This window comes from Monoraphidium neglectum (assembly GCF_000611645.1).
Source record: "Monoraphidium neglectum strain SAG 48.87 unplaced genomic scaffold scaffold01486, whole genome shotgun sequence".
NCBI classification, from domain to species: Eukaryota; Viridiplantae; Chlorophyta; class Chlorophyceae; order Sphaeropleales; family Selenastraceae; genus Monoraphidium; species Monoraphidium neglectum.
Genome location: NW_014012142.1, coordinates 1 through 12,590, shown reverse-complemented (window position 1 = coordinate 12,590; position 12,590 = coordinate 1). Strand labels below are relative to the sequence as shown.

At 66.0% G+C, this 12,590-nt stretch overlaps 3 protein-coding genes across 3 annotated transcripts in view; 1 reads left to right on the top strand and 2 right to left on the bottom strand.

Annotated features, from left to right (window-relative positions):
- Window positions 1-587, bottom strand: part of MNEG_8048 (hypothetical protein) — a gene marked incomplete at both ends in the record, with an annotated part of 1,861 nt that extends 1,274 nt beyond the window's left edge. The window contains 2 exons of the mRNA XM_014043481.1: window positions 20-74; window positions 439-587. Of these exons, the coding sequence (XP_013898935.1) occupies window positions 20-74; window positions 439-587 (204 nt within the window). The remainder of the gene's footprint in view (window positions 1-19; window positions 75-438) is intronic.
- Window positions 588-1,793: 1,206 nt separating this feature from the next.
- MNEG_8047 (hypothetical protein) lies at window positions 1,794-4,856 on the bottom strand (the record flags this gene model as incomplete). The annotated part of the gene is made up of 8 exons (XM_014043480.1): window positions 1,794-1,930; window positions 2,279-2,477; window positions 2,622-2,720; window positions 2,968-3,057; window positions 3,265-3,509; window positions 4,011-4,156; window positions 4,387-4,589; window positions 4,845-4,856. 8 exons carry the CDS (start codon window positions 4,854-4,856, stop codon window positions 1,794-1,796), a joined length of 1,131 nt encoding a protein of 376 aa, XP_013898934.1.
- A 1,528-nt stretch (window positions 4,857-6,384) lies between these two features.
- Window positions 6,385-11,226, top strand: MNEG_8046 (Coiled-coil domain-containing protein; the record flags this gene model as incomplete). The annotated part of the gene is made up of 5 exons (XM_014043479.1): window positions 6,385-9,378; window positions 9,565-9,870; window positions 10,044-10,153; window positions 10,494-10,596; window positions 10,882-11,226. The coding sequence occupies 5 exons, from the start codon at window positions 6,385-6,387 to the stop codon at window positions 11,224-11,226; spliced, it is 3,858 nt and encodes a 1,285-aa protein (XP_013898933.1).
- Between the last annotated feature and the right edge of the window lie 1,364 nt (window positions 11,227-12,590).

Here is a 12,590-nt window from a genome sequence, read left to right as displayed (position 1 = left end):
AGCATGATCCGCCCCTCACGTCCTTCTCCAGCTTGGCCTTCTTCTCCTCAGCCAGGGACGCCCCCAGCACCGCACTGCACACAGGGGGCGGGATTCAACAATGTGCGGCCAGGCAGCCGAGTGGCCGGTGGGGTTCAGGCACCCAGCATGCTGTGGATGAGGTGTCTCAGGTGTCCGAGGGGAGGAGGGCGGTGGCGGCGCACGGCCATGCCAGCGCGGCTTCTGTGAACGCGGCGGGCCGCGCTGCCACACGGGTCAGGAACGCGGGTGGGCTCAGACCGACCACATCGTCGTCACCGATTCCGACTGCGCCACGCCGGAAGCTTGCGCCAAACCCGTGCATGCCGCCTGTCAGCTGCACTTGTGCACACACACGTCTCCCACACGCCAATCGGTTGCATGCAGCTGCTTGACCGCCCACGGCGGACTCGCCCGCACCTGAGCGCGGCTACTCCTGTGCTGAATATGGCCGCCACCTCGGGCTTCAGCAGCAGCCCAAAGCTCTCGGTCATGGTGCCCAGCTCAGCGCGCACCACCAGCCGGCAACGGCGCCCGTGGCCGGGCGCCTTCGCGGTGGGCCGCGGCATGGGGCCGGGCTGTGGGCGCACGCCATAGGCTCGCAGCGCTTGGGCGCTGGAGGGGGGGTGAGGGGGCGGAACGAAGGGTCAACGGAGGGGCGTCCCGCAGGGAGAGTGTGGGGGAGGTCATGCAAGGTGAGCGGCAGGGTGTCGGGGCGTGACCTGGCAAACGCGCCAGGCATGCCTGCAAAAGACCACAAACAAAGCATGATCAATAACGCCTATGCAGGTGAGCTCACCGCATGTCTCCGACTCGCCTCAGCTGTCGGGCAGAACCCCCAACAACAGGCACCCAGCAGAAGCAGCAGCAGCAGCAGCAGCAGCAGCAGCAGCAGCAGCAGCAGCAGCAGCAGCAGCAGAAGCGGCAGCACGCTTCAAGTTGGGCCAGGCCACCAGCGGTGGCTGCAGCGTCCGCAAAGCTTAGTACAACTGTAGCTGTACTATTTCAAAATCAACTTCAACAGGCGTCTGGTTGAGGCGCGCACAGCCCGCGTTTGGTTGATGAATGCACTGCCACGGATAGACCGCGGATCAAGCTATCAATGGTTTGAAATCGTTTAGTAGGGTGGATCCGTGCACTGCGTTTGTGAGGATGGGGGTGCTGTGTCGGAGGTCGGTGGTGAGTGTTGAAAAGTGTGGCGTGGCACTCAGGCTCGGAAGTGACAGACCACTTGCCACAGGCTCTGCTGTTGATACCACGCTCGCACAATGTGAGCTATAGGGCAATTAGAGAAAGCCACCCAGCAGATCTCCAATCAGCAAATGATGGGTCAATTTGGTGCGTTGACCTGCACGTCCATCTCGCTTGGCTGGTGCCCCCAAAAATGCAGGTGCCTGAAAACCCATTCATGCAGCACCACAACTTCCCTGCGCACATGATGCAGCAAAAGGGATATCGCAGCGTCGCCATCAACAACATCCACCGCTTCTGCGCCAGCAACTGCCCAAGCACGCCACAGCCATTCTCCCCCCTCTCATGCCCCCTCCTCACTGCTGGTGCTGCTGCTGAGAGTTCAAGATTGGCTGCAATGATGATACTCATGCGACCTCGGATGCCTTTGCGTGGCGACAGGCACATACCGCCATCCGTCACACAAGTGTTCGTAACTGTGATGATGCAATGCTTGCGATTTACATCACACACCAGCGGAGGCGTTCACGCACCAGCGTCCCTGCCAGTCAGCGTGGTGGGACGTTAGGCAGGACCAAGTTGCATCACCGCAGCACGCAGAGCGGCCGCATTGCGGTGTGGCCAAGGCCTATCCCGATGAATGTCCCCAGGGCGTAGCCCAGGGTCGAGGTGAGGATGGCCGGCACGAGCTGCGAACGCCACCCCTTGGCCGCAGCCATGCCTGCAGGGCGGCAGCAACCAGGCAGCATGAGAGGGCGACGGGTGCAGTTTGTGGGGTGCGGGCGAAGTTTGTTGGGCTGTGGGGGGTTGCAATTTGCCAGAAGACTGGCCAGTTGTCCAGTCAGACAGGACACGCGCAGGAAGGGTGACCACGACACCTGACAGCGGGCCCCACTCAAGTCGCCGTGACTTTGGGGCGCGGGCCGGGCCTAATTGCTCCATAACACGGGAGGGACCCGTCGGGTACAAGCAGTCCGGTGCCAAGAGTGCCAAAGCAATACGAGGCGGGCGCAAGGCGCGCCGCGTGCGGCAACCCCTGCCCAACCACCCCTATTCCTGCCCGCCGCACCCGCGACCGTGGACGGCCCCCCGATGTTTGCGTTGCTGGCCAGGAGCAGGTCGCGCCGCGAGAAGCCGGCCAGGTGGCCCAGTCCCAGCAGCAGCGCCAGGTGCGCCCCCAGGGCTATGGCGCTGAAGGCGAAGAGCACGGGGGCGGTGCGCAGCACGAGGCCCACGTTGGCAGAGGCGCCGACGGCGGCGAAAAAGACCTGGCGTGAGAGGGTGGGGTGAGTGGGGGGCGAATGTGCATGGCGCAAGGATGCAGTTTAAGAGCGTGTCAATTGGGTGGCATGCTGAGGTGTGATGATGACGAGACATGTGAAACACAAAAGACGACAAACAAAGCGGTTCACCAACCCCATCGCCGCCTGCAGCAAAGCTCCCTGTGTCATCCAAGGCCAGCTGAACGCGACTGCTTCGGCCACAGTGATGCCTGTTATCAGGGTGATGCTCTAGGGAGGGGGCCGAGGCGGGGAGGAGCAGAGGAGGGGGGCGCAAAGGGTTTACTGCGCGCGCCTAGAGGCATCACTGTGTTTCATGAGGGCAGCCCTCATCCACACGACCACACCGTGCTGCACAGTGTTCTATCGGCCTCAGGCCGCGAGAGACTTCAGATCAGTGGCCCGCTCCTCCCCAGAAGTAGCACATGCCTGCAGTGCACACGCCTGCAGTACCCTGCAGTACCCCGCCCTGTATCACCTGCGAGGGCATGGCCCAGGCTGTGGCCAGCTGGGTCCCCAGGTAGCAGACGACCGACGACAGCGCCACCGCAGCCATGCCCTGGGGCACCTGCGGGCGGGGGGGGGGGGGATCAGGGGCGGCTGCAGAATCTAAGGGATTACCCTCAGCATGGGCCCGGGCTGCCAGCAGCCAGCGTCATCACATGCTCAATTGGCAAACAGGACAATCACCCCCATGGCGCCTCGAACCAGCACCCAGGGGAGTCTGCAAGCAGGCCAGTGCCAACCAGCTGCCCCGCGCCCACAACGTGCTCACGTTGATAACGCGCTCCGCTCCACCGCCATGCCCGCCACCGCTCCCAGGCCCCGCAGCCCCAGCACCGCCGGCCCCCGCCGGGGCGCTGCCGCCGTCCCCCGCGTCCGGCGGGATGTTCTTCGCGAGTGAGTAGAGGGCCGTGAAGTAGAGCGTGAGTATGAGGTCGTCCGCCGCGAGGCCCGCGCCAAAGGTGGAGGGCGTGATGGACAGCGCCTCAGACACCGCCATGTAGTTGACAGCACCGCCTGGCGGGAGCACCCAAGGGCAGGGAGGGGGGACATCGAGGGGGCGGAATGAGAGGGGCGAGTCTCATCTGCAGGCCAGATCACGTGGAAACCCAACGCCGCACCGCCTGTCAGCGAGCGGCGGCATCCTCCGACAATGATCAAGCGGCCCCTTGCAGCCTCAGCATGTGTGCGATGACATCCGGAAAAGTCAGGTTATTAGTCTTTTGTCAGCATCACTGGCGGCTTGACTATAACAGGGCGTGGGTGCGCAGTTGCATGATGATGCATGCGCAAGCCACTTGGTGCCTCTGCAGGCACGCACGCACGCACGCACACACGCATGCATGCATGCACGCATTGAGACAGAAGCACACAAACGCACATGGAGGCACCTGGCACTGGGATACAGATGCAAGTGCACACTCGCACACACTCAGACGTGCGGTGCATCACGCTGCAGGACTTGCCTCACACCCGACAGCGCCCAAGCACCCGCGCGCCCGCTACTCACGCCCGCACCTATATGCCGTGCCGTGAGCGCCGCCGCGATGCGCCAGCCGTCCTCCCCCAGGGGCGTCAGGGGGAACAGCGCCATCGCCAGCACTGAGCCGGCCGCGGTGCAGGCCGCCCCCAGCAGGAACGCAGGCAGCAGGCGGCCCGTCTCCCTAGGGCCCCCAGCAGAGAGGGTCAGGGGAGGAGGGCAGGGGTTGGTTCGGTTTGGCGGGGCTGGCGTCAGTGCGGGTTTGGGGCCCTGGGAATGGCTCATGGCGGCCCGATGTCATCAGCCAACGCCCAGTGACAACGCGGCCGCCCGCCACGCCCGCGCTCCACAGCAGCCCCCGCGCTCCACCGCTCACGCGCGGCCCAGGGCGACGATGCACATGCGTGTGCCCACCCTATGATGCGCCTCAGGTCTGCACTGAGCAGCAGCATGGGGATGGCCAGGGGCAGGAGGAATTTGAAGACCGCCCCCACCTCGGCTGGCCCCGCGTGCGCAGCCGAGGCGGGGGCTGGCAGGTAGCCGCAGTTTGCCAGTGCCATGCCAGCCAGGGTGGCGACGAGCGCGCCGGACAGCTCCTTGCCAATCCGCGTGTTGCGCTGATGAGCGGCGGTGGCAAGGCGGGGGGAATGAGCCATGATGGGGTTGAGGCTTGAGTCTGGGCAGGTGAGCGGGAGAGCTGGTGGTGGGGGGTGGGGTGGGATGAGTTTGAGGTGTGACTACAAGGCGCTGGGGTGGTTTCAAAGCAGAAGAAGACTCACTTTGGTGCTTGCGGCAGTGCGGAGAGTACGCAGGGCCCATGCTGCTGGGCCGGCTGCAACGCTGAGTCGCCGGTTTTCAGCGTGGCGACTCACCTCTGCCCACATCCCAAAGGCTCCGGCGCAGATGAGGCCGCACCACACACCCCATGGCCCCGAGGCGGGCAGCAGCTGCGGCAGCGGCAGCGCCCCCACGGCCGCAGCCAGAGGAGCCGGCACGGCACGCCGCCGCCTTGGGCGGCGCTGCTGCAGTGGTGCTGGCTGCCATGCGGGCGCGCGCCACTGTCGCACTGCTGCTGGGGATGTGGTCAGCTGCGCATGCGGCCGCCACTCCCCAGGAGCCCTGCAGCAGATCGCAGCAGCCGACAACCATCCCCTGCCACCTGCCACAGAGGACGCTGCACCAGCCATCACCGGCCCTGTTGACACCACTGCATGCATGCCTGCCACAAGCGGCCCTGGGCTGTTTGTCTGCCCCTGGCCGCTGCACACGCCGCCACCGCCGCCAATGTAGCCACAATGGCGGCCGTCACAGCAGCGGTCGTCACTGCGCCGCGCGTCCGCCCCAACGGAACCCGCTGAAATGGGGGTCCTGCAGTTGTGCCAGCTGCCTTTCGCCCTGCAAGGGCGTCAGGCGTCGGGCGTCAGTATTGGGGCTGTCAACGCAGTCGAGCCGCGATGCTGAGCATAAGGTTATAGGAGCGGTGCGCGCAGGCTGTGCAGGATTCGGCCAACTGCTGCGTCCCTGCCAGGCCGCGCGCGCACCTTTCTCAGCAGGTGCTCAATCTGCTGCACATTTGTCTTGGGTACGGAACGAGACCTGGGCTTGGCGGCGCGGGAGAGGGGGAGGGGACAATACAGGAATCTTGTGGTGGGGCACAATCAATCTGGCTAGCGGCGTGCGCAATTTGAGATGCATGAAGGGGGGCGGCGGCAGGAGGGCAGTGGCGGCGGTGCCTCGTGCGCTTTGCTGGCGCGAAACTCTGCACCTGTCAAATTCTGCCCTGGCGTAAGCGGCCACGCTCCGCCGAGTCTCCTGGTCCTTGATGCGTGCCGCCCTCAGAATGGTGCGGTAGAGGGACAGAACTTGCTGCGCCACGCCGGACCGCATGTGCTGGAGCGCTCGCAGCAGCAGAACCGCGGCCCGTGTGCAGCAATCAAGTCTTGAGCGCGTGGAGATGACGCTGACCAGCAGACGCACGCGTTCTGATGGCGCAGTTGCGTTCGAGGCGGTGCTGAAGGCAGTGCTGCGGGATTGAAGCCCGCGGACGCAGCTGCTGAGAGCTGAGATCAGGAGATCTTCAGAGGTGACTACCCGTGGTTTTTCAGTGAGAAGGCGTGTCTTGAACAATTTGATCGGACAATTGTCGCTGAATTGCATCGTTACTGAGGCTTATCATACAGTCATCGTGCTGAGACAGTCGCGGCCAAAGTCGGTGTTGTTGCGCTGAACGACAGCCCAGATGCACTAGCCGGCGCTGTGAGACCTCCAGCACACATGTATATGATCAATGTAATTGTACACAGGTGCTGAATCATAATAGGGTTCTGCCAAAGGTGCACAAGCTCGAAAAGCAGCTGGTGCAGCTCGCTGCTTTTGGCGGCATCGGTCGCGCGGCACTTCTTCACGGGGTCCATGCCCCCCAAGAAGGCTGCCGGCCGCACGGCCAGGCGCGGGGCTGCCGCAGTACGCTCGGACCGCGTTGGTGAGGCCCAGGCGCAGCCGCGGGGCGCGCAGCACGCTCAGCACGCTGCCGCCGCTGCTGCTGCCGCTGTTGGAGGACAGCGGCCCACGAAGCGCGCGCGAGAGGTGGAGGCCCCTGAGCCGCCCAAGTACGGCCGGCTGGCGTGGGTCCTGCACGGCGGAGAGACCTCGACAGGCGATGGCCAGCGGCAGCCTGACGCCAGCGCCGCGACCGCCACCGCTGCGGCGACACTGCAGACCGAGGGCAACACGCCAGGCGCACGTCGCGGCGCCCTGCAGCCGCGCCACCGCCAGCACCCGCCGCAGCAGCAGCAACACCAACAGAAGCGTCAGCCGGATGGCGCCCAGGATGTTGCCAGCACCGACACGTCGACATTCCTGACCGCAGACAGCACCGGGAGCAGCGACGGCGACAGCGATGACGACTTATCGCCTGGCGGCTCGACGGGTGTGGCAGGGACCCCCCTCATCGACCTGACGGCCGACACACCCCCAGGCCCGCTGCCACCACGGCAGCGACCGCAGCTGCAGCAGCCACCACACCAGTTGCCACAGCGCCAGGCACAGCGGCATGCGTCGCAGGACGCACACGCCAAGCCTCAGGGGCAGCAGCAGAAGCGGCAGGGGCAGCGTGGGCAAATGCGCACCCGGCAGCAGCTAGTCGCCAGGGGCGGCGCCGCAGACGGCACCAGGGACAGCGACAGCGACGTTGAGATGGTCTCCCCCTCGGGCCCGACGGCCCTGGCGTCCCCCGAGCAGCTGCAAGGCCCGCGCGGCAGCAACCGCGCCGCAACCAGGCACATGGGGCGAGCGGATGCGAAAGTCGAGCTGGCGAGGGCGAGCGCACGGTCGGCAGTGGTCAGGGCTTCGCAGCAGCAAAAGGAAGGCCGACGGGGGGAAGATCAGGAGGCGGTCGAGGGCGAGGATGAGGGCGGGGCAGCCCCCGAGGTGCCCCTGCCTGTGGCGGTGTCCCGCTACTGCAACTGGCTGCGCTCCAGCCTGCGCGAGGGGCTGGCGCAGATCCGGCAGCTGGGGCCTGTGGACGTGACCAGCATCCTGCAGGAGGGGGCCAGCGGCGCACACGAGCCCACGGCCGTGCCTGATGCCGCGATTGCGCCGAGGCAGCAGCAGCCTGTGAGTCATGTGCAGGGCCACATGCAGGCCCAGGGCCCGCAGCACGCCGCGCCGTCCCCACCGAGGCAACCGGGGCTGGCTAATGCGCCTGCTGTGGCGCAGGACGTAGCAGCGCTTGAGGGCCACCAGCGGCAGCCAGAGGGTTTTGGGTCCCCCGTGCAGGTCATCAAGGGTGGCACGCAGCAGCAGCAGCAGCAGCAGCAGCAGGCTGAGCAGGGCGCGGCCGAGACGACAAAGACGCCCCAGCGCCTCCGCTTTGCCTCGGCGCCTCCTGCCGCGGCGTATTCCCCCGCCGCCGCCGCGACGCCACACGGGCCCCATGCAGCCGTGCTGCGTGGCGGCGTTGCGCAGGCGGGAGGTGCGGGTGGTGCAGGCGGCTCCCCCATGAGCATATCCACCAGCCCTGGCCTCAGCCCGGGGCCGGTGTACAGCCCCATGGCCATCACGCCAGACGGCGGCGCCGCGGCCACAGCGGCCGTGACAGGCGCGGCGAGGGCTCGCGCCGGTGGCAGTGGCAGTGAGCAAGACGGAGCCCGCGAGCGGCCACGGGTGCGGCAGCCGTTCCCGGCAGAAGCAGCACCGGCGCCGGCGGCGGGCACCGCGGAGGCGGGCGCTGGCGGTCGGGGGCGCAGCAGCAATTGGAAGCAGCGCGGGGAGGCTGGCGCAGCTGGCGAGGGTGGCGCTGCAGCAATGGTGGTGGGAGCGGATGCCCGCGCTGAGTCTGGTGACGAGCAGGAGCTGAGCCGCAGGCAGCAAGGGCAGCAGGACGGGGACGGCGGCAGCCCCCTGGCGCAGGGACGCCAGCAGCAGGCTGCACCGGTGCCAGGCACACGGCAGGCGCGGGTGCTCAGCCAGCGGTCGGAGCAGGCTGCAGAGCTCAGAAAGCAGCAGGCGGTGGCGGCAACGGCACAGCGCACTGGCGGGGAAAAGTCGTCATCAGTCATAGAGCAGCAGCAGCAGCAGCAGCAGCAGCAGGAGGAGGCACAGCAGCAGCAGCAGCAGCAGCAGCAGCAGCAGCAGCAGCAGCAGCAGCAGCAACAGCGGCAGCAACAGCAGCAGCAACAGCAACAGCAACAGCAACAGCAGCAGCAACAGCAGCAGCAGAAACAGCAGCAGCAACAGCAGGCGCAGCAGCAGGGGCAGCAGCAAGAAGAGCGGCCCCGTCGCCATGCGGGACACCGACAGCGCGGCGCCGGCCTGCGCTCCCAAGAGTCCGTGCCCTCTCAGCCAGATGAGCCGGTGGGGTCCCCTGGCGGTGGCAGCATGCCCAGCATCGGCTTCCTGACCGCCACAGAGGTGCTGGAGAGGGTGGAACGCCTGCAGCGCGAGACAGAGCGCCTCTGCCAGGGGCCGCAACCTGCGCCACAGGCGTTGTCGCCTGTGCGCGTCACCCGAGCGGCTGCAGCGGCTGTGGCTGCGGGAGGTGTGTCATTGGGGGCGCCCGCTGGCAGTCACGGCAGTGCCATTGGCGCTGGCCCCTTGCCTCCGCCAACGCGCGTGCAGCAGCAGCAGCAGCAGCAGCAGCAGCAGCAGGAAGAGGACCACCAGCAGCAGCAGCAGCAGCAGCAGCAGCAGCAGGAGCAGCAGGAGCAGCAGGAGCAGCAGCCTGCTCCCTCAGACTCCCAGGTGTCGCAGGCACGGGCGCCGCTGCATCTGCCCCCTGAAGCGGCCGACCCCACCTTCTTCGACCTGGGGCCTGAAGTGTGTGAGAGCTTCCCCTTCCAAAAGGAAGCCATCCAGTATGCAGAGTGGTGCAATGCTGCTGGGCCGGAGCGCGTGCGGCAGCTGCAGGTGCGGTGGGGGGGGGGGGGGGGGCGCATTGCCCGCAACGTATTAGCTGGCGCTGCTGCACTCCTTGGCCCCTGCAACTGCGGCGGATGTTTGGGCCATCCCATGGGTCGTAAGTGTCGATCTGTAGTGTGTGGCAAGCAATGGCTGACTCTCGATCCCCATGCTGGCGCACTGAACGCCGCGCAGGCAGCCACGAAGGGCATCAATTTCAGGAGCTTTGGCGAGCGTCTGGCCACTCTGCAGCACCACATGGCTGCGCTGCTGCCGGAAGAGCAGCGCAGCGGCGGGCATGCGGCCCAGCAACAGCGACAGCATCAGGAGCAGCAGCAGGCTGTGGCAGCGGAGGGCCATGACACACGGCAGGGTGGCGCGGATGGTGACGTCACTGTGCGGCCGGCGTTTGTGCGGGACACCTGGGTGCGCATGTTCACAGAGGAGTACAAGAACTTCAGTGGCATATACACACGCAAGTTCCTGGCAGCTTCCTACCAGGTGGGAATCATGTGTGCCAAATCAGTGCACGAGAATGTTCTATTCTTCTGAGCAGGCAGTCACATTGTTCGTATCCTGCGATGGCCAAAAGCATGTGATCCCCGAATGACCACCTCAATGCGCCTTGGCGCCTGCTGCATCGCTGATTTCCTCTCCGCCCTGCGCTCCCCCAGTCCTTGTGGCTGCGCCTGCGGGGCAAGCCGCCCCACGAGCGCTATCTGTACGAGATCATCTGGGAGAGGCGGCCCTGCCACCTCTACTTTGACATCGAGTTCTGCAGGTGGTGGGCGGGGGTTGGTGGGGGCAGGTGCTAAGTGGTGACGGCGTGCTGCTGTGCTGCACCGCATTTGACCGCTTTCCACGGTCATTCAGGGAGAGAGGAGGAGTCCGCCAGTGCCTGTTTGTCGTATGGCGGGCCGGGACAGCGTTCTTGAAGGCCAGGACAGCGAGGGTTACTCCTGCCAGAGGCTCGCTGGGGCATGCGCAGCGTAGTACTCCACACAAGTGCTGCAGCGTCAACACTTGCAACAGCACCAAGACCCCCCCTGGCCGGGCTCCAGTGGTATGCTGCCCTCCTCCCCCACTCACATTTGCCTTCAAACATCACATTCATCTGTGTCAAGGCGCGCCAACCCTGACGTGCGTGGCGAGCTGCTGGTGTCTGTGCTGGTCAAGATGGTGCGGCAAGAGTACGACGCGCGCTGGGGCCTCAAGCTACAGCCAGAGGTGAGGGCGGGGGCGCCGGCGCCAGTGCGCGCTGCAGTCGCAGGGCCGCAGCAGTTGTTGGCTTGTGTCGGTGCAGGCGTGGAGCTTTGCAACGGGCCCATGTTGGCTCTCCGCGCGGTGGCGCTCGCGCACCCTTGGACCCATGCGTCTTGATTCTAGGGCTTTGCCATTCCCTCCATCAAGGCAACCAGTCGGCCTCTGCCGTATCGTGGACCTTTCTCAGTTTTCACCCGCAACCCCTATGTGCCCGCGTGTCTGCCTGGACCCACTCCCACCGTTCCGCAGTGGGTTGTTGAGCTGGACAGCACCACCCCCGAGAAATTCAGCCGCCACCTCATCATCCGCGCCCCCGGCTACGCCTTTGCCGACAACATCGCCGCGGGCGCGTTCGTGGCGTCGCTGCTGGGGAGGCCCGAGGCCCTGGAACGCCTCTACGTGCGCAAGCCGGCCCCTCACGGCGGCGTCGGCGGTGTGAATGGTGGTGGTGGTGGTGAGGCGCGCGTGTGTGTCGTGGACCGCGGCGTGTACACTAAGAACCGCCACTTCCGCCTGCCCTGGTGCAGCAAGGGCGGCAAGGTGGCGCTGCTGCTGCCTACGGACAGGTTTGCCTTCTCGCCAGAGGCACAGTGAGCACCAGGGCGGGGGGCAAACATCCGGGCTGCCTCGGGTTTTGGGGGCGCAAGGGAGGTTCGTGTGTTGGAAGATTGAGCCGAGACGGTACATGAGGCTAGTCAAGTGGCCCACATGAGGACACACCAGGACCCCGCAGTCAGGAGGCTGCATGCCGTCCCGTCGTCCTCTCTCGCCTGCCCTGGTCTCGTCCCTCAACCTCATCCCCACTCTTAACACAAACGAACCCAGGTCTGGTGGGAAGCTGCCGCGCGAGCAGGTGTTCATGCTGTCCCTCATCACTAACGTGCACCCGGACGCAAAGCCCCTGGACGTTTCAGGGCTCGGGGGGCTGGCCGCGGGGCCGGGGCAGCAGCAGCAGCAGGGGCGGCCGGGTGCAGGTGCGATGTGGGTCTGGGGACACTGCGAGCAGTCACGGCGTTCCGCGCTTGCCCCAACACTTCGTTTCTGCTTTCTTATAGACCAACAACCCGGCAGCAGGCTTCCCCCCGACTCTCTTGGGTGCCTGACTGTTCCACCCCGCCCTCCCTCTCCCACCCGGCCCCCGCCCGCCAGCGCGTGTGGCGGAGGAGGCGGTCATTCAGGTGCCTGAGCACCCCGCAGCGGGACGCATAGTGCACGGACCAGTGGCACCCGGTGAGAGGGCGAGGAGCTTGGGGGCTGTGTTTCTTTGTTTTTTACCTTTTTTGGCGAGCAGCATTGTACCACACCTTCCCTTGGCCTCGCCTTCCTGCAATTTTGGATGCCTGCCCCCCTCTAGCCCCCCCTCCTTGGCCCGCCGCCATCTGGCTGCTCCCCTGGGAGCCATCAGGGCTGCTGTCCACCCCTGCCTTCTGCCCTGACCAAGGGCCATTGGACCTCCACAATCCCATGCACCACCCCCACCACCCCCACCTTCACACCCCGACCACCCTCTCCACCACCTCATCCCGACCCCCACCCCACCCCTCCCCCCCCCTCAACCCTCCCCAGGTGCTGGCTACCGCGCGGTCAAGGTGTCGTGGATCTACCGCAAGGACGGGGGGGACAGGCCCTGGAGGGGGGAGCTGCAGGCCGCAGCACTGGGGGCCATCAGGTGGGGCGCGGTGATGGCGGCGCCGCCACGCGGCGAAAGTTTGGTGGAAGCACAATGGTCTCGGCAGCCGTGTTTCTTTTGGGGGAATTGTACGGAATTGCAGGTTTGTGCGCCCCGCACACGGCTTTTTTGGGAGCCTCGAATGCCTGCGCACATCTCTGCGAACCTCCAGACCAAGCCAATCTCGTGCAACCTCCGCCTCCGGTCGCTGTGTGTCCCTGTGCCTTCTTGACGGTTTTGCTCACCTCTGTGGTCCCCTGGCCCCTTTCCCGTCCACCAACCGCAACGC